The 20852-nt window shown below is 39.4% G+C and overlaps 1 protein-coding gene across 9 annotated transcripts in view; it reads left to right on the top strand.

The window, feature by feature from the left end:
• The window catches only part of Plc21C (Phospholipase C at 21C), a 318758-nt gene that overhangs the window by 276589 nt on the left and 21317 nt on the right, over window positions 1–20852 (top strand). For all 9 annotated transcript variants that reach the window (XM_067766582.1, XM_067766585.1, XM_067766583.1 and 6 more), the window contains one exon: window positions 9446–9628. In XM_067766582.1, the coding sequence (XP_067622683.1) occupies window positions 9446–9628 (183 nt within the window). The remainder of the gene's footprint in view (window positions 1–9445; window positions 9629–20852) is intronic.

Here is a 20852-nt window from a genome sequence, read left to right as displayed (position 1 = left end):
TATATAAATACTGTAACGAATTTTACTTGCAATTCCTCTTACTTGCAATCCTCTGCTAAGTTCGAATCACTAAACTGTTGAATAAATAACTCCAATATTGAATGATGGAAAAATGGCCTTTATTAAGTACTTCACAATAACACTCAAACTGTGCAACGAATAGCTTAATAACCAAACTGATATCTTAAAGGAAACTGACTTTCAAAATAATAGTGCTATTGCTCGCTAGATATCGTCTTACTCGTAACTGCTTGACAATTCAAATCAAACTGAATTACTTCTTACTCGCTGGCGCCGCTTTTATAGTTTACGCTGCATACTTCTAGGCTCTTCGATTTCCAGAAGTTACTAGTTGTTTCGGCTACAAAATCGCCAGCCACAACTACGTGCACGAATTATTGCTCTCTCTTGTGACAACTCAGATAAGGTATATGCATGTGTTTGTAGTTTACAGTCTCCCGCACACACATAAGCGTATAAGTAAATTCATCGGTGTGTGACATCTCATCTCTTGCTGCCTTGTATGTAAATGTTGCTCGTCGGAATGTGTACATATGTGTAGACGCAATTATTTATTCGTTTATGTAGATACATAATGATTGAATTATTGATGTGCATTCACGTCACTGCTTAGATCGGCTTAGAGCTGGCAGCACTCCTTAGTTTTGCTAATATTCGTAACACTGCCCTCCACCTAAGTCTGATCGTCCCGATCAGACAAATCTCTCGATCTAAACGCTGCTAATCTCTCCAAATGAACCACTTTCATTTTGGTTCGTGGTTTGGTAGTGGTTTGTATGCGGTACACTACATCGTTGATCCGTTTTACAACTTTGTATGGGCCTTCCCAGTTACACTGCAATTTCGGGGACAAACCTTTTTTTCGTTGTAGGTTGTATAGCAGCACCAAATCTCCTTCCTGAAACCCTTCCGAATTAATTGCTTTATCGTACCTCGCTTTCATCTTGTCACTCATAATCTTTGCTCGTTGCCTTACCAGATCGTGTATCTCTCTCAGCTCTTCTTCTAAGACATCAGTGGATTTCTTGACATTCCTCTCCGCATCGGCATCTATCCCATACTTCAAATCAGCTGGCAGTCGAAGGTCATTGCCAAAAATTACCTTTGCGGGAGTTTGGCCCGTTGTGTCATGTACTGCCGATCGGTAGGCCATCAAGAATAATGATATGTGTGTATCCCAGTCCTTATGGTACTTGTCGACTACTTTCCTTAAATGCTCCTCCAATGTTCTATTGAAACGTTCCACCATACCATCGGACTGAGGATGCAATGCAGTTGTCCGTGTTTTTCGAATGCCCAACTTCTTGCACAGTTCTTGGAACACAGCTGATTCAAAATTCCTGCCTTGGTCAGAATGTAACTCCATTGGTACACCATACCTTGCAACCCATTCGTTTTTAACCACTTCTGCTACTGTTTCTGCTTCTTGGTTTGGGATTGGGTATACCTCTGGCCATTTACTGAAATAATCCATAACCACCAGTACGTATTTGTTTCCGCGGTTGCTAGTAGGAAATGGACCTGCGACATCCATGGCGATCCTTTCAAATGGTGCACCTGAAATATACTGCTTCATCTGGCCACGACTTCGGGTTTTGGGCCCTTTCGCTCTGTTGCATACCTCGCAATTGGCAATCCACTCGGTGACCGACTGACGGCAACCAACCCAATAGAATCTCTGCTTAATTTTCTCGAGTGTCTTCGTGATTCCAAGATGGCCTCCACTTGGACCATTGTGCAACTCGCTGAGCACGTCAGGAATCCTCTTTCTGGGAACAACTATAAGTTTCTTCTTGCACTGACCATCCTCACTCTCCCATACTCGATGCAAGCAACCGGATATCAATTCCAAACTGTTCCACTGTGCCCAATATGACTTCGCAATGGGACTCTCTGCTGACATATCCTCTCTGCTTGGTCTTTCGTTTCGTTCGAGCCCTTGCATAACATGTGACAGATCTGTATCTTCTAGCTGACACTTTCTTAGTTGTTCCTTGTCCCATTCATCCGTACACGTTATAGTCATTAGCCGGACATCTATAATGTCTTCTTTAGCCTCGGCCTTTGAACAGTGCTTGCATTCCAAACTACATGGCCTTCGTGACATTGCATCGGCATTTCCATGGGTACTACCTTTTCGATGCTCAATGGAAAAGTCATAGCTTTGAAGTCGCTCGATCCACCGTGCCAATTGTCCTTCCGGATTACGGAACTGCAGAAGCCATTTCAATGCTGCGTGATCTGTCCTGACATGGAATCGCTGGCCGTAGAGGTATTTGTGAAAATGTTTAATGCACTCTACCAATGCCAACAGCTCTCTCCGCGTAACACAGTAGTTCCTCTCTGGTTTCCCAATCGAACGGCTGTAATATGCAACTACCTTCTCCTGTCCATCGACCAGTTGTGATAAAACGCCTCCTATAGCATATCCACTTGCATCTGTATCTAGAATAAATGTTGCTCCTGGAATCGGATATGCTAACATTGGGGCAGTGCACAAACGCTCCTTCAATGTTTGGAAAGCCACTTCTTGCTCCTTCTTCCATTCAAAAGCTTTGTTTTTTCTTGTAAGCTCATGGAGGCTATGGGCTACGCTGGAAAAATTTGGTACAAATCGGCGGTAATATGTGCACAGCCCAAGAAAACTTCTTAATTCATGTAGATTCTGTGGTCTTGGCCAATCCTGTACAGCCTCTATTTTTTCGTTCGCAGTGCAGATGCCCTCTGTCGTTACCTTGTGACCCAAATAATTGACTTCCTTTTTAAACAGCGCACACTTTTTGGGACTTAACTTCAGACCAGCGCCAGCTATTCTCTGGAAAACTTCCTCCAAGTTCTTAAGATGTTCATCAAAGTTCTTGCCCAATACGATGATGTCGTCCAGGTACACCAAGCATGTTTTCCAATGTAGTCCTTTCAGTACCTGGTCCATGAGTCTCTCAAAAGTAGCTGGTGCATTACAAAGTCCAAAAGGCATCACTGTAAATTGCCAAAGACCATCACCGACACTGAAGGCTGTTTTCTCTTTATCTTCCTCCTTCACCTCCACTTGCCAGTAGCCGCTTTTCAAGTCCAGCGTGGAAAACCATTTCGTACCAGATAGCGAGTCCAGAGTGTCGTCAATTCTTGGCAATGGGTAGCTATCCTTTTTCGTTACGTCATTCAACTTCCGGTAGTCCACGCAAAACCTCATTTTTCCATCCTTTTTTTTTACAAGTACTACCGGTGAGCTCCATGGACTAGCTGATGGTTCGATGACGCCGCTGTCGTTCATTTCTTGAATGATTTGACTCACAACTTCCCGCTTCGCCAGTGGAACACTACGTGGAGCTTGACGGATCGGTCTCGCATCTCCAGTGTCAATTTGATGTTTCACAACGTTGGTGCGGCCTGGTTTAGAATCATCCTGGTCAAATATGTTCGCGTACTTTAGGAGCAGTTGTTTTGCCTTACTCTGATATGCTTCCTCTAGTCCCTGCATCCATGCCGTGATGTCATTTGAAAGATCAGTATTACTAGCTGAAACGTGTTCCTGGAGCTGTTCACAGTTAATAACCACTTCAGCCTCTTGGCATCTTCCCAAAATAGCTCCTTTAGTCAGTTTGAGTGGTGACTTGAACTCATTGAGTACTCTTACCGGAATACGTCCATCTTGTTTTGTCATAGCCAGGGTTTTTCCTACAAGTATGTTTAGTGCTGATTTGTTTGCTGCTTCGACAACCCACAATTTGTTTGTCCCACAATCTCCATCAACCTTTGCCCAGATGACTGCTTCGGATTTTGGTGGTATTTGCTGACTCTCTTCCACCAGCACTCGTTTACTGCTGTAGCCTCTCTCGTAGCCGAAATTAAGTGGTACATCCATGTTTTTATATCGCATCGTCTTGCTTTGCATGTCGATCTTGATGCCCTGGTCGATTAAGAAGTCCACTCCAATTATGATTTCATCAACAATTTCTGCCACTATAAAATTGTGTACTACCATGACGTTCCCAATTGCGACTTCACATTCTACTTCTCCAATTACCTGGGTGTCCTCTCCCGTGGCTGTACGTAATCTTGCTCCAAGCAATGGTCTTATCTTTTTGTTGACTAAATCCGCTCGAATGATGGAATGAGATGCACCCGTATCTACAGTCAATAACCGTTCCTTTCCGTCCACATGTCCTCCAACAGTAAGGTTGCTCGATCTTCTTCCAATCTGCGAGATAGAGATTATGGGGCATTCAATTGCGGGAGCCAGCTGTCGCCCCTTGCGGCTGACTCGATTTAGTTTAACGATTGAGTGGTCTTGGATATTTGCTCATCACCTTCTGCTCTGCGTTTACGACCACCCACATTGTTGGAGCTATTGGGACCGCTGCTGCATTGTCGTGCAATATGACCTGGGTTGCCGCACTTGAAACATTTAATAACTCCGGCATTTTTCTGTTGTGATCCCTTCAGTGCTTCCAAAATAGTGTCTACCCAATCTGGTCTTTCCACTTCTACACGATGAGCTTTGTATGCTGGTTTACTCAATAGTGAGGCCGTTTCCTGAGTCAATGCATGTGATACCGTTTCAGAAAATGTCAGCTTTGGGTTTGCGTATGTAGCTCGCTTCGTTTCCACGTCCCGTATGCCATTTATGAAACTCTGGATTTTTACCCTTTCAGTGTATTCCACGGGTGCGTCCGCATTTGCAAGATGAGCCAATCTTTCAATATCTGAAGCAAACTCCTGCAATGTTTCATTTGCTTTTTGGTAGCGGTTTTGCAACTCAATTTGGAATATCTGTTTCCTATGCTCGCTTCCGTAACGTCTCTCTAAAGCGCTCATCAATGTTTCGTAGTGGTTCCGCTCGTACTCTGGGATGGTCTGTAAGATTTCCGCGGCAGGCCCTTTCAGTGCCACGAACAGAGCTGCAACTTTATCTTCAGCATTCCATTGGTTCACTGCTGCGGTCTTCTCAAACTGTAGCTTAAAGACCTGAAAAGGAACAGAACCGTCAAAGGATGGTGTCTTTACCTTTGGATTACTCGCTGAAACAGCTGGGCGGTTTAGTTGTAACTGCTCCATACGACCTTTTAACGCTTCTATTTCGGCATCAATTTTGTCCTCGAGTTGTAAAATTTTTGCATCCTGCTCTTCCAGTTTCACAAAGAGCTGCGCTGATACCTGTTCCGAAATTTGTGCCGACATTTCAGATATACGTGCCTCTTGCGCTTCCAGTTGAGATGCCAAATATGTCTTCTGTTCTTCCAATTGTGTCTCCATCTTGGATGTAATCTGTGTCGACATTTCTGACATTCGCGTTTCTTGTGCTTCAATCTTCGATGTTATTCGTGTCTCTTGGGATTCCATCTGTGATGACATATACGTTTTCTGTTCTTCCAATTGTGATGACATGTTGGTAGATATTTGTGATGACATTTCGGACATTTGTGCCGATATTGCAACCAATATCATGTTCAGGTCTGTGTTCGCCATTGTCTGCGGTGTTTCATTTTTCTCTTCAATTTTTGTTGTTGTCTCGTCCTCATCAGGATAAAAAACATACTCGTCCACATCAATTCCTTCTGCTTCCATTGCCTCTCGTAGCCGTGCCTGAAGTTCGAGTTTAACGCCGCTTGTATTCATCCCACGGGCTTCCAACTCCTTCTTTAGTTGCTGGATCTTCAATTCACTGAACTTTGCCATGTCCTTGTTGTCCTCTGGAATTTATTCAACAATTCCTCTTCTGACACCAATTGTAACGAATTTTACTTGCAATTCCTCTTACTTGCAATCCTCTGCTAAGTTCGAATCACTAAACTGTTGAATAAATAACTCCAATATTGAATGATGGAAAAATGGCCTTTATTAAGTACTTCACAATAACACTCAAACTGTGCAACGAATAGCTTAATAACCAAACTGATATCTTAAAGGAAACTGACTTTCAAAATAATAGTGCTATTGCTCGCTAGATATCGTCTTACTCGTAACTGCTTGACAATTCAAATCAAACTGAATTACTTCTTACTCGCTGGCGCCGCTTTTATAGTTTACGCTGCATACTTCTAGGCTCTTCGATTTCCAGAAGTTACTAGTTGTTTCGGCTACAAAATCGCCAGCCACAACTACGTGCACGAATTATTGCTCTCTCTTGTGACAACTCAGATAAGGTATATGCATGTGTTTGTAGTTTACAGTCTCCCGCACACACATAAGCGTATAAGTAAATTCATCGGTGTGTGACATCTCATCTCTTGCTGCCTTGTATGTAAATGTTGCTCGTCGGAATGTGTACATATGTGTAGACGCAATTATTTATTCGTTTATGTAGATACATAATGATTGAATTATTGATGTGCATTCACGTCACTGCTTAGATCGGCTTAGAGCTGGCAGCACTCCTTAGTTTTGCTAATATTCGTAACAATACAATAATTACAATAAAATAGCACGGGAAAAAAGTGTCAATAAATACGACACTACGGCATCATTGCCATGAAACAAGTCAGTTCTCATCGTTTCTGCAGCAACTGTCGCAGCGTTGTGAGAATCAATTGGCAAGAAACAAGATAGAAGTGGAAATAATGAAGACAAACAAACAACCGCTGTAACAGCTGAATGGCTATAGCAGCGGCGCCTATACAATAACAATAATAATGATAAAATAATTACTGTTAGGCCTTGAGCTCGATTCGAACCCGCCGTCTTAAAATATTTAATGTTTAATGTTGTTTGGGCAATGTTGACCCATGAATACAGGATAAGTGTTAACCAAGTTAAAAGGATGACAAAAGAACAGAACTAAATATAATTAGAAACAAGTAAGGTCTTCGGCTGTGCCTTTCAGGAATGGGGCTGAACAATAATCTTATCCCATTCGTAATCTCCAAATAATCGGCTGTATAAGATAAGAAATATATAGTGAACAGATGTACATACCTAAACGATTTTTAAGATAAATATAAAATAAAAAAATAGGTTTTTTGTGGTCTGCATGTAAAAACTATGATTACGAATCACGTATTTCAACAATATATGACATAGCCGTAAAAAAGGGGCAAAAATGACAGTTTATATGTGGTATATAATATATATACCACCGATCTCTATGATTTTTTCACACAACAATATATGCTACATACGTATAAATTTGGTGAAATTTGAAGCTTCCAGCTATTGAAATGGGGCAGAAATTGCGAAAAGTTTCTTATCTGAACAATCGGTTGTATGAGATATATACTACATACCACCGCTCTCTATGATTTTTTCAGACAAAAATATATGCTATATACGTAAGCATTTGGTAAAATTTGAAGTTTCTAGCTGTTAAATTGGGGCCAAAAGTGCGAAAATATACATATATACTATACTAGAAGACCCGGCCTAAATTTGGCCTATCAGCATACATTTTAATAAGCTTTTCTGACTCTGCCCATCCCTCCGCTTCATCTATGTCCATCTTCGTCTCATTCTATCTCTTTCTCAATCTCCTTCTCTCTTTTCTCTTCTTTCAATTTCTTCTCATTCTTCTGCATCCCTTATTGCCTGTCCCAGAGGGTGGTATGTATTTTATTCCAGTCCCAGTCCCACTCCGAGTCTCAGTCCCAGTCCTAGTCCCAATCCCAGTCCCATTCCGTCTGTGAATAATATATTACTCTGTACTAAAGCAATCATCAACAGCTTTCATTTGATATCCATATTGTATAAACACTTTCTAGGCATTCACTGGCCCACGTTTTGGCCTATATCTCGAGAACATGTACGTCGATCGCAACCAAACCTATGTAGTAACCACCGCGTGAGGTTTACGCAACTTGTGTGAAAGTTTGAACAAAATCGACCGACGCATCTCTCGAAACACCGGCGACCAACTAACACACATTATAGCCTTTCTTTTCATATATATAGATTTTTATTTTTCACACTTCACTATAATATTAAAACGAAATGCAGATTTTCGTTGCTTTTGAAATTCGGCTTAAAAATTGCACATGGAACAACTAAAGACTCTCCTGAATTAAAAAAAAAATGTCATAGTACCTCTAAATCGCGGGCCCCCTCAGAACTTACCCCCAGACCCTCAGCACTTACAATTTTGAGATTCGTTCCAAAGTTAATATACCATTTCATTTTCATGAAAGGTATAAAAAAGGTACTACATTTCAAGTGCCGTGTCACGCTATAAAAAGCAGCTGAGTGCTGTAAATTGCGAACGCAATGAGCCGTTGCAACCGTTTTTTTATACTCAGTTGAGCAGAGCTCACAGAGTATATTAACTTTGATTGGATAACGGTTGGTTGTACAGGTATAAAGGAATCGAGATAGATATAGACTTCCATATATCAAAATCATCAGTATCGAAAAAAAATTTGATTAAGCCATGTCCGTCCGTTCGTCCGTCTGTCCGTTAACACGATAACTTGAGTAAATTTTGAGATATCTTGACGAAATTTGGTGTGCAGATTCGTGGGAGCTCATCTCAGATCGCTATTTAAAATGAACGATATCGGACTATAACCACACCCACTTTTTCGATATCGAAAATTTCGAAAAATCGAAAAATTGAGATAATTCATTACCAAAGAGGGATAAAGCGATGAAACTTGGTAGGTGCGTTGAACTTATGACGCAGAATAGAAAATAAGTAAAATTTTGGACAATGGGCGTGGCACCGCCCACTTTTAAAAGAAGGTAATTTAGAAGTTTTGCATGCTGTAATTTGGCAGTCGTTGAAGATATCATGATGAAATTTGGCAGGAACGTTACTCCTATTACTATATGTATGCTTAATAAAAATTAGCAAAATCTGAGAACGAATTGCCGCTCGTATTTTATTATTTCTTTTTTTTCTTTCTTTGTGTGACGTTGGCTGCAGTTGTACTTGCCATGCGTGTTGCCACTGCGTGCGCCTGTCAAGTACAACTAAAGCCCCAACCACATAAGATACCTTACTATCATGTTGCTAATGCTATACACATATACATAACTAGAGCAAACGTGAATATGAGTACAGAAATGATTTATAAATAAGCAACTGTTCGAGGTGGATTTTAGTGAAAAGTCTAGACCCTAGGAGAAATAGGCGAACGAGGCAACTGAGATTATTAAAGCAGGGCAAGTTGAAAAAAAAAGTTGATTTTAGAACGTTTTAAGTGAATTATGCGAGTAATTTGATTGTTAAGTACTACTACATAATTGTATTGTTAGTTAACAGCATTTTGTTGCACTGAGTATTTCAGTAATTTATGCAACAGTTCAGCGATTCGAACGATAACAGAAGTTCGTTACAATAGCTTTTGTAGGTCCCAACCATTACTTATGCTTATATTATTGTAAAGTTGAATCACGACGAGCTAATCTCGGTCGTATTGTGGCATTCATTTGTTTGATTTTGTTAAGTAAACATTTACAGTATATGCTTTTATCATTAACTTAATTTATTTTGCAGGTACTTAATGTCTGAAGACAATCCCATTGTTGCACCGAGCAAACTGGACTTATGTGATGACATGGATCAACCGTTATCACATTATTTTGTAAATTCTTCGCACAATACGTATTTAATAGGCCACCAGTTAACGGGCAAGTCGTCCGTGGAAATTTATCGTCAATGCCTGTTAGCCGGATGCAGGTAATTTCCAATACTAATTCAACCATCAGGGTGTCGATTACATTACTATTAGGATCACCCCTATTTTAAATGTTTCACTAGTCATATTGTCAATAAACGTTAAATTATGTCATGTAAACGTAATTATGTGTAAACTAAGAAGACGGTGAAGTTCACCGTAACGTCATATAGCGGCAGAGCATAAAATATTACGGCCGTCATGACGGTAGAAACTCGTTCATCAACATGATTCAATTACTAGAGGTTTGTTCTTCAATGACGACAGTGTTTGAATTTTGACACTCCCAATACTACCTCACGAGGTTCGAATATACATAATATTTAAAATATAAACCGATTCCCCAAATTCTCAAATGAAAGCGAATGTTCCGACATACGGAATGAATAAGTTAACATGCTCAATGTACCAATATTTCGTTATGGCATCTCCATTATTTACTAATGATATTTTTACGTGAATCAATTTACTAGTCGACTTTTTGACGTTGATCGATGAATTTTGAAGTGGTTTAGGGTTCGTATGTTCATAGGTTTACGAAATTGCACGATTCCTTGGTGACCGTACTTTTCATAAAACCTATATTCAGCCACACTAACAGTTCATGGCGTAGTTAATAAATTCACCATAAAATTATAATAATTGTTCTAAGAAATTATGCAGTTTAGTACTTATCGGGTATTTGTAAACTGATTGCTTCCTATTTCTACTACTAATATTTTTTCAAAAATTGCAAAGGATGTCAATTTGATTTGGGAGCAAAATGGCTGCAATTGTCAAAAAATTTGTCTGTCGAGCAAACCTCTTGTGATTGAAAATGTAAAATAAAATGTTGTGGATCGTCTGCCGTAAGTCTTCGTAGTTTCCAACAAAGTGATGCCGCTGAAAACGGTGAGTACACCGGCCGCTATTTAGCGGTCGTAACATAGCGGCAACGCTTTTGGAGGAAACCAAGCCTTACGTGAAAACTTTTCAAGCGCTTGCCCTTTTCTTCTATGTATCGTTCTACAATTTCTTGTGCTCCAATTGGCAATGTGCTAGCAAATAAGCTGTTCCGCCCTAAGCGAACAGCTAAAGTCTTAGGAGACATTTGTGAAATATGTGTCGTGTAGTCCTTAAATAAGCCTTTCCTTACAATTTGGCTCATTTCATACCAAAAAGAATTAACGAAAGAATCGAAGGTTCTCTTCCAATGGAAAATAATTTTTAACTTTTTATTTCTCTACTAAAGTTGACTAGATTTAACCTTGCCACTTTTATCGATAACATCAAATTTTGCTTCTCATCGCAGTTTAAGCGGCCGAAGTGGCAGGGTTAACCCTAAACTTTAGTCAACTTTAACTGGAGTTTAAACTGGGCCTTAATAACAACAGTTAAATTGCTAATTGTTTTTTTTCCCAAAACGATGGGGTGAATTAGGGTGGTCCTTATATATCACCCCAATACCAAGGTGAGAAACATCATAAATAAATATTGCTCCCGATTGGAGACAATTAAATCGGCCAGGGGTCAAAGTTAAGTTTTCTCTATGGAAAATAAAGAAATGGAAATTGAATTTTTATGATTTCTTAAACTGAAACCCGATAATACTACTGCTGGCGACATAACTTATAAATCTTGATCCCGATACGAAATAGTTAAGGGGTAACACACAGTGGTTAAAGTTCAGACTTTAATATATTGAAACTTCATAGGGCAATTTGAGCTTGTGATCCAATATTTATATGTGATATTCTCGACCTAGCTATTACAGCATAATGGGGTGACCTGGGAAAATCGTTTTCTTTATTTATAAGACCCCCTAATTTATGTACATACGTACATATGTGTCTGCTGGAAATTAACCAATGACCACAAATACATGATTTTCCCATACATATTTTAAATAAAGAAAAAAGGAAATCTCGTCTTTGATGTGGAAAGTTTTAAAACTATGATTTCTTACACGAAATGTCGTGTCGTTTATCGTTATGTATGTATAAACTGCTCTCCATAAATGGAATGTAGTCAGAAAAAAGCTAAGAATACTTTTACAGGGAGTATCTGCGTAGCAGTGTTGGGCAACTAACAATTAATTAATTCTTAATTGCAACTTCCACAATTAACAATTCAATAACTGTAATTGTGAAAAGTTACAATTAACAATTAATCAATTGCAGTGGTCGCAATTAACGGTTCATTAATTGTGATTTATGTAATAAACAATTGATTTATTTTTAATTTTTATATGGAATATAATAGTTTAAGTTGAATTTTAAAACTGCCCTATTTTCGAACATACTTTCGGACAGTTTGTCGCTCTTCGGAGATCTGTCATTGTTTCAAATCAGTGCAGGTGTTCCACTGCAGCCGATGATGGTAGAGGTGTATATTTTATAAAAACCCTTTTTTTTTCTCTGGATAGCTGTTAAGGAGATTTAATTTAACGCTTTATACAGCAAAGAAATGAAGCATTATATGTTCGGCTTTAAAGATGTTTCCAAACCGCTCTTCAATACTTTCTTTGTACGCTTTTATTAAGGGGTTTCAAAAAGAGAAGTTGTTTATATTTTCGATTTTTGGTATATTTTTCCTTAGTGCCAGAGAGCACCGCAAGACTCGTCCGTAATATGCATTTTTTTCGCTTTGACGCGCAGTACTAGTCAAGTACTCTTTCATATAGTAAAATTTTATTTCTTTTAAGGGATTTTTCGGGTTTAACGACGTATGTTAAATGAGGTTTATTTCTAACTTATGCCCTAGATTTGCTGAATTGCATCAAAGTGGCTAGTCCACCTAGTCTCACCAGGTCGTGTAAGTATATTGTAACGAATTTTTATTTGCAAATCCTCTTATTTGCAATCCTCTGCTAAGTTCGAATCACTAAACTGTTGAATAAATAACTCCAATTTGTAATAATGCAAAATGGCCTTTATTAAAGTACTTCACAATACACTCAAACTGTGCAACGAATAGCTTGCTTAATAATCACACTGACTGATAACTCAATGAAACTCTACTATTCAAAATAGTACTGCTATTGCTCGCTAGATATCGTCTTAATCGCAACTGCTTGACAACTCAAATCAAACTGAATTCTTCTTACTCGCCTGCATCGCTTTTATAGTTTACGCTGCATACTTCTAGGCTCTTCGATTTCCAGAAGTTACTAGTTGTTTCGGCTACAAAATCGCCAGCCACAACTACGTGCACAAATTATTGCTCTCTCTTGTGACAACTCAGATAAGGTATATGCATGTGTTTGTAGTTTACAGTCTCCCGCACACACATAAGCGTATAAGTAAATTCATCGGTGTGTGACATCTCATCTCTCGCTGCCTTGTATGTAAATGTTGCTCGTCGGAATGTGTACATATGTGTAGACGCAATTATTGATTCGTTTATGTAGATACATAATGATTGAATTATTGATGTGCATTCACGTCACTGCTTAGATCGGCTTAGAGCTGGCAGCACTCCTTAGTTTTGCTAATATTCGTAACACTGCCCTCCACCTAAGTCTGATCGTCCCGATCAGACAAATCTCTCGATCTAAACGCTGCTAATCTCTCCAAATGAACCACTTTCATTTTGGTTCGTGGTTTGGTAGTGGTTTGTATGCGGTACACTACATCGTTGATCCGTTTTACAACTTTGTATGGGCCTTCCCAGTTACACTGCAATTTCGGGGACAAACCTTTTTTCCGTTGTGGGTTGTATAGCAGCACCAAATCTCCTTCCTGAAACCCTTCCGAATTAATTGCTTTATCGTACCTCGCTTTCATCTTGTCACTCATAATCTTTGCTCGTTGCCTTACCAGATCGTGTATCTCTCTCAGCTCTTCTTCTAAGACATCAGTGGATTTCTTGACATTCCTCTCCGCATCGGCATCTATCCCATACTTCAAATCAGCTGGCAGTCGAAGGTCATTGCCAAAAATTACCTTTGCGGGAGTTTGGCCCGTTGTGTCATGTACTGCCGATCGGTAGGCCATCAAGAATAATGATATGTGTGTATCCCAGTCCTTATGGTACTTGTCGACTACTTTCCTTAAATGCTCCTCCAATGTTCTATTGAAACGTTCCACCATACCATCGGACTGAGGATGCAATGCAGTTGTCCGTGTTTTCCGAATGCCCAACTTCTTGCACAGTTCTTGGAACACAGCTGATTCAAAATTCCTGCCTTGGTCAGAATGTAACTCCATTGGTACACCATACCTTGCAACCCATTCGCTTTTAACCACTTCTGCTACTGTTTCTGCTTCTTGGTTTGGGATTGGGTATACCTCTGGCCATTTACTGAAATAATCCATAACCACCAGTACGTATTTGTTTCCGCGGTTGCTAGTAGGAAATGGACCTGCGACATCCATGGCGATCCTTTCAAATGGTGCACCTGAAATATACTGCTTCATCTGGCCACGACTTCGGGTTTTGGGCCCTTTCGCTCTGTTGCATACCTCGCAATTGGCAATCCACTCGGTGACCGACTGACGGCAACCAACCCAATAGAATCTCTGCTTAATTTTCTCGAGTGTCTTCGTGATTCCAAGATGGCCTCCACTTGGACCATTGTGCAACTCGCTGAGCACGTCAGGAATCCTCTTTCTGGGAACAACTATAAGTTTCTTCTTGCACTGACCATCCTCACTCTCCCATACTCGATGCAAGCAACCGGATATCAATTCCAAACTGTTCCACTGTGCCCAATATGACTTCGCAATGGGACTCTCTGCTGACATATCCTCTCTGCTTGGTCTTTCGTTTCGTTCGAGCCCTTGCATAACATGTGACAGATCTGTATCTTCTAGCTGACACTTTCTTAGTTGTTCCTTGTCCCATTCATCCGTACACGTTATAGTCATTAGCCGGACATCTATAATGTCTTCTTTAGCCTCGGCCTTTGAACAGTGCTTGCATTCCAAACTACATGGCCTTCGTGACATTGCATCGGAATTTCCATGGGTACTACCTTTTCGATGCTCAATGGAAAAGTCATAGCTTTGAAGTCGCTCGATCCACCGTGCCAATTGTCCTTCCGGATTACGGAACTGCAGAAGCCATTTCAATGGTGCGTGATCTGTCCTGACATGGAATCGCTGGCCGTAGAGGTATTTGTGAAAATGTTTAATGCACTCTACCAATGCCAACAGCTCTCTCCGCGTAACACAGTAGTTCCTCTCTGGTTTTCCAATCGAACGGCTGTAATATGCAACTACCTTCTCCTGTCCATCGACCAGTTGTGATAAAACGCCTCCTATAGCATATCCACTTGCATCTGTATCTAGAATAAATGTTGCTCCTGGAATCGGATGTGCTAACATTGGGGCAGTGCACAAACGCTCCTTCAATGTTTGGAAAGCCACTTCTTGCTCCTTCTTCCATTCAAAAGCTTTGTTTTTTCTTGTAAGCTCATGGAGGCTATGGGCTACGCTGGAAAAATTTGGTACAAATCGGCGGTAATATGTGCACAGCCCAAGAAAACTTCTCAATTCATGTAGATTCTGTGGTCTTGGCCAATCCTGTACAGCCTCTATTTTTTCGTTCGCAGTGCAGATGCCCTCTGTCGTTACCTTGTGACCCAAATAATTGACTTCCTTTTTAAACAGCGCACACTTTTTGGGACTTAACTTCAGACCAGCGCCAGCTATTCTCTGGAAAACTTCCTCCAAGTTCTTAAGATGTTCATCAAAGTTCTTGCCCAATACGATGATGTCGTCCAGGTACACCAAGCATGTTTTCCAATGTAGTCCTTTCAGTACCTGGTCCATGAGTCTCTCAAAAGTAGCTGGTGCATTACAAAGTCCAAAAGGCATCACTGTAAATTGCCAAAGACCATCACCGACACAGAAGGCTGTTTTCTCTTTATCTTCCTCCTTCACCTCCACTTGCCAGTAGCCGCTTTTCAAGTCCAGCGTGGAAAACCATTTCGTACCAGATAGCGAGTCCAGAGTGTCGTCAATTCTTGGCAATGGGTAGCTATCCTTTTTCGTTACGTCATTCAACTTCCGGTAGTCCACGCAAAACCTCATTTTTCCATCCTTTTTTTTTACAAGTACTACCGGTGAGCTCCATGGACTAGCTGATGGTTCGATGACGCCGCTGTCGTTCATTTCTTGAATGATTTGACTCACAACTTCCCGCTTCGCCAGTGGAACACTACGTGGAGCTTGACGGATCGGTCTCGCATCTCCAGTGTCAATTTGATGTTTCACAACGTTGGTGCGGCCTGGTTTAGAATCATCCTGGTCAAATATGTTCGCGTACTTTAGGAGCAGTTGTTTTGCCTTACTCTGATATGCTTCCTCTAGTCCCTGCATCCATGCCGTGATGTCAAATGAGGAGGAAGTAAATTGACCTCATGATCGTCTGCATTTAAAATTTTTTCATCTTCAAGATCTGATTCAGAATTCTGTTGGTTGACAGACCGCCGTCAAAATGTCCTCAACAATATTTACGTTGCTCAATTTCACCCCAAACATTTTGAAGGTCTTACGAAATTGCTGCCGTTATCCGCTACCGACGCAACAACCTTACTTGGATTGAGGTCAAAGCCTCTCGTGAATTTCTCTTCTCAATTCTGACAGACGATCGTAGCTGTGGACTTCTGGTTATCTTATTACCTCTATACTCTTCGAGTAGCGGCTTAAAAAACGTTCCATCTAGCAAGAGGAGCCGTTCTTTTGAGGAAGACGAGCATGCAACGAGATCGTTTGATAGTCGAGGTGTAAATGAATCGAATGACTCGCCCATAGCCGGTTCGTTACATTCGGTGTCTCCCATTGTTATATTAGGAAAGTGGTTTATATATAAAAGTCAAGCAAAGAAAGCAGGGTTCGTTTTGTAGTAGATGACCGTTTCTTGACACACATACAGCAGTTTGCTTCAAAAAATTCAAAATGATGACCGTTTCTTGAAACTCATACCACCGCATTTTGCTTCTAAAAATTCAAAATGATGACCGTTTCTTGAAACTCATACAACCGCAGTTTGCTTCTAAAAATTCAAAATGATGACCGTTTTAAACGGTTTTATTTAGGTTGACTTGACAGGCTGCACGGCCGTTGTGGACGAATTGTGTAATAGAAATTTAAGTAACTTCCCGATAAGCTACAAGCTTGAAACTTAGAATATAGTTCAGAAATCGCCGCTAAGTGGCGCAAGGGTCGAGATTCACAAAAATCGTATTTGTGGTCCGATTTGGCCCATATTTAAAACACATAATACATACAAGAATAGAAAGCGACCTATGAAAAAAAATCGCTGCTAGGTGGCTCAAAGATCGAGATACTCAAAAAAATCGTTTTTGTGGTCCGATTTGGTCCGTATTTGGAACACATAATACATACATGAATAGAAAGCGACCTGTGATGTCCGATTTGGCTCATATTTGGAACAAATATTACATACAGTCCGTTAAAAGTGACATCAAAATAAGTTGGAGGAGGGACAAAAGCATACGTGGCGCAGATCCGAGTAAAGTCTTTGGAAGGATTATGTATTGAGAACTTAGATTGTACCAAATTGTCAGGAAAGATTCCTTGTAATAATGAGTCACTAAATGAACTAAATAGAATGAGAAATAATAGGCAATTAAACAAGGACTAAAAACTTGAAAATAAAATAATTAAAAAACAAGTAAGGAAGGCTAAGTTCGGGTGTAACCGAACATTACATACTCAGTTGAGAGCTGTGGAAACAAAGTAAGGGAAAATCACCATGTTGTAAAAAGAACCTAGGGTAACCCTGGAATGTGTTTGTATGACACGTGTATCAAATGGAAGGTATTAAAGAGTATTTTAAGAGGAAGTGGGCCATAGTTCTATAGATGGACGCCATTTAGGGATATCGCCATAAAGGTGGGCCAGGCCTGACTCTAGAATTTGTTTGTACGATATGGGTATCAAATGAAATGTGTTAATGATAATTTTAAAAGGGAGTGGGCCTAAGTTGTATAGGTGGACGCCTTTTCGAGATATCACCATAAAGGTGGACCAGGGGTGACTCTAGAATTTATTTTGTACGATATGGGTATCAAATGAAAGGTATTAATGAGTATTTTAAAAGGGCGTGGGCCTAAGTTCTATAGATGGACGCCTTTTCGAGATATCGCTATAAAGATGGACCAGGGGTGCCTCTAGAATTTGTTTGTACGATATGAGTATCAAATGAAAGGTATTAATGAGTATTTTAAAAGGGAGTGGGCCTTAGTTCTATAGGTGGACGCCTTTTCGGTATATCGTTATAAAAGTGGACCAGGTTTGACTATAGAATGCGTTTGTACAATATGGGTATCAAACGAAAGGTGTTAATAAGTGTTTTAAAAGGGAGTGGGCCTTAGTTCTACGGGTGGACGCCTTTTCGAGATATCGCCATAAACGTGGACCAGGGCTGACTCTAGAATGCGTTTGTACAATATGGGTATCAAATGAAAGGTGTTAATGACTATTTTAAAAGGGCGTGGGCCTTAGTTCTATAGGTGGACGCCTTTTCAAGATATCGCCATACAGGTGGGCCAGGGGTGACTATAGAATTTTTTTGTACGATATGGGTATCAAATGAAAGGTGTTAATGAGTATTTGAAAAAAAAGTGGGCCTTAGTTCTATATGTGGACGCCTTTTCGAGATATCGCCATAAACGTGGACCAGGGGTGACTCTAGAATGGGTATCAAATTAAAGGTATTAATGAGGGTTTTAAAAGGGAGTGGCCCTTAGTTGTATATGTGAAGGCGTTTTCGAGATATTGACCAAAATGTGGACCAGGGTGATCCAGAACATCATCTGTCGGGTACCGCTAGTTTATTTATATATGTCATACCACGAACAGTATTCCTGCCAAGATTCCAAGGGCTTTTGATTTCGCCAGCAGAACTTTTTCACTTTCTTCTACTTAATATGGTAGGTGTCACACGCATTTTACCAAGTTTTTTTCTAAAGTTATATTTTGCGTCAATAGACCAATACAATTACCATGTTTCATCCCTTTTTTCGTATTTGGTATATAATTATGGCATTTTTTTCATTTTTGGTAATTTTCGATATCGAAAAAGTGGGCGTGGTCATAGTCGGATTTCGGCCATTTTTTACACCAATACAAAGTGAGTTCAGATAAGTACGTGAACTGAGTTATCGTGTTAACGGCCGAGCGGAAGGACAGACGGTCGACTGTTTATAAAAACTGGGCGGGGCTTCAACCGATTTAGCCCTTTTTCACAGAAAACAGTTATCGTCCTAGAAGCTAAGCCTCTACCAAATTTCACAAGGATTGGTAAATTTTTGTTCGACTTATGGCATTAAAAGTATCCTAGACAAATTAAATGAAAAAGGGCGGAGCCACGCCCATTTTGAATTTTTTTTTTTTTTTTTTATTTTGTTGCAACATATCATTACTGGAGATGAATTTTGACATAATTTACTTATATACTGTAAAGATATTAACTTTTCTTTTAAAATTTTAATTAAAAAAAAACATTTTTTTTATAAAGTGGGCGCGGTCGTTCTCCGATATTGCTAATTTTTATTAAGCAGACATATAGTAATAAGAGTAACGTTCCTGCCAAATTTCATCATGATGTCTTCAACGACTGCGAAATTACAGCTTGCAAAACTTCTAAATTACCTTGTTTTAAAAGTGGGCGGTGCCACGCCCATTGTCCAAAATTTTACTAATTTTCTATTCTGCGTCATAAGTTCAACTCACCTTCCAAGTTTCATCGCTTTACCCGCCTTTGGTAACGAATTATCGCACTTTTTCTATTTTTCGAAATTTTCGATATCGAAAAAGTAGGCGTGGCTATTGTCCGATATCGTTCATTTTAAATAGCGATCTGAGATGAGTGCCCAGGAACCTACATACCAAATTTCATCAAGATAACTCAAAATTTACTCAAGTTATCGTGTTAACGGACAGACGGACGGACGGACATGGCTCAATCGAATTTTTTTTCGATACTGATGATTTTGATATATGGAAGTCTATATCTATCTCGATTCCTTTATACCTGTACAACCAACCGTTATCCAATCAAAGTTAATATACTCTGTGAGCTCTGCTCAACTGAGTATAAAAAATTTTAAGTTAAACGGTTTTATTGAAAACAATACTTACATGAAGTAATAATAATACTAAAAGCTAGAAAATAATTAGGTAGGTCCTAGGTACTAGTCATCACACTCCCCATCAATCTAGGGCGTTGATCAGACAATTAAATAAAAGCGTTGGACGCTTAAAATTTCTATTGATAGTCATAAGTAAGACCAACTGGACCTTAATCAGGTTATGCTACGCCTCACATTGTTAGAAATTTCGCGCGCCCAATGCTTTTATTTAATTGTCTGATCTACGCCCTAGATTGATGAGGATTGTGATGACTAGTACCTAGGATCTACCTAATTATTTTCTAGCTTTTAGGATTATTATTACTTTACGTAAGTATTGTTTTCAATAAAACCGTTTAACTTAAAATTTTTTTTAATTATTTTATTTAAAACTCATGCAACAGCAGTTTGCTTCTAAAATTTTAAAAATTTCAGAAAAAAATTTTAAATTGTTATTTTTAATTGTTTCATAAAACAATTGGAAAACGAGTTGCAATTTTTTCAGTTGTAAATAATTTAATTGCAAAATATAATTTCAAATTTAAATGCAATTAATTTTAATTCAATTCATTTAAGTGCAATTGATTTCATTGCAATTAATTTTTTAATCAATTTTTAATTGATTAACGCCCAACAGTGCTGCGTAGATATGTCGTTTTTGATTAGGAAACCGTGTTGTAATTTCATTTGGTTCCCTATGAAAAGTTTGGATACTGGTGTCATTTAGTAGTGTGCAGATAATGCAGGGTGAATTTAAAACCATTATTACCTTACACATACTTGCAATTTTAAAAGTATTATTGCACGAATAAATTCGCAATTCGTTTTTCTGTGCAAATAACTTATTTTCGAAAAAAAATTTAGATTCTCACATTTTCGTTAGGACCACTCCGTTTCCTACTCGCAATAGTTACTGCCTCGTTATTCAATCAAAGAACTCTTTTTTTCTTCTAATTGAAAAAACCTGTTTCTAAAATATTTGATTTTGCTTTGCCCGGGGCGTGAACCCAGGATCTAAGGTGTGGTAGGCGGAGCACGCTACTATCACACCACGGCGGCCCGTAACACTTACACAATTTAATATTTTAATATTTTTTTTTTTAAATAAAATGTCTTCCATTCTTAAGAAAACTGTTCCTAGGTAA

The sequence above is a fragment of the Eurosta solidaginis genome, chromosome 2 (assembly GCF_040869045.1).
Source record: "Eurosta solidaginis isolate ZX-2024a chromosome 2, ASM4086904v1, whole genome shotgun sequence".
Lineage (NCBI taxonomy): Eukaryota > Metazoa > Arthropoda > Insecta > Diptera > Tephritidae > Eurosta > Eurosta solidaginis.
Note: the sequence above shows the minus strand (reverse complement) of the source record. Positions and strands in the feature narration are given on the sequence as shown.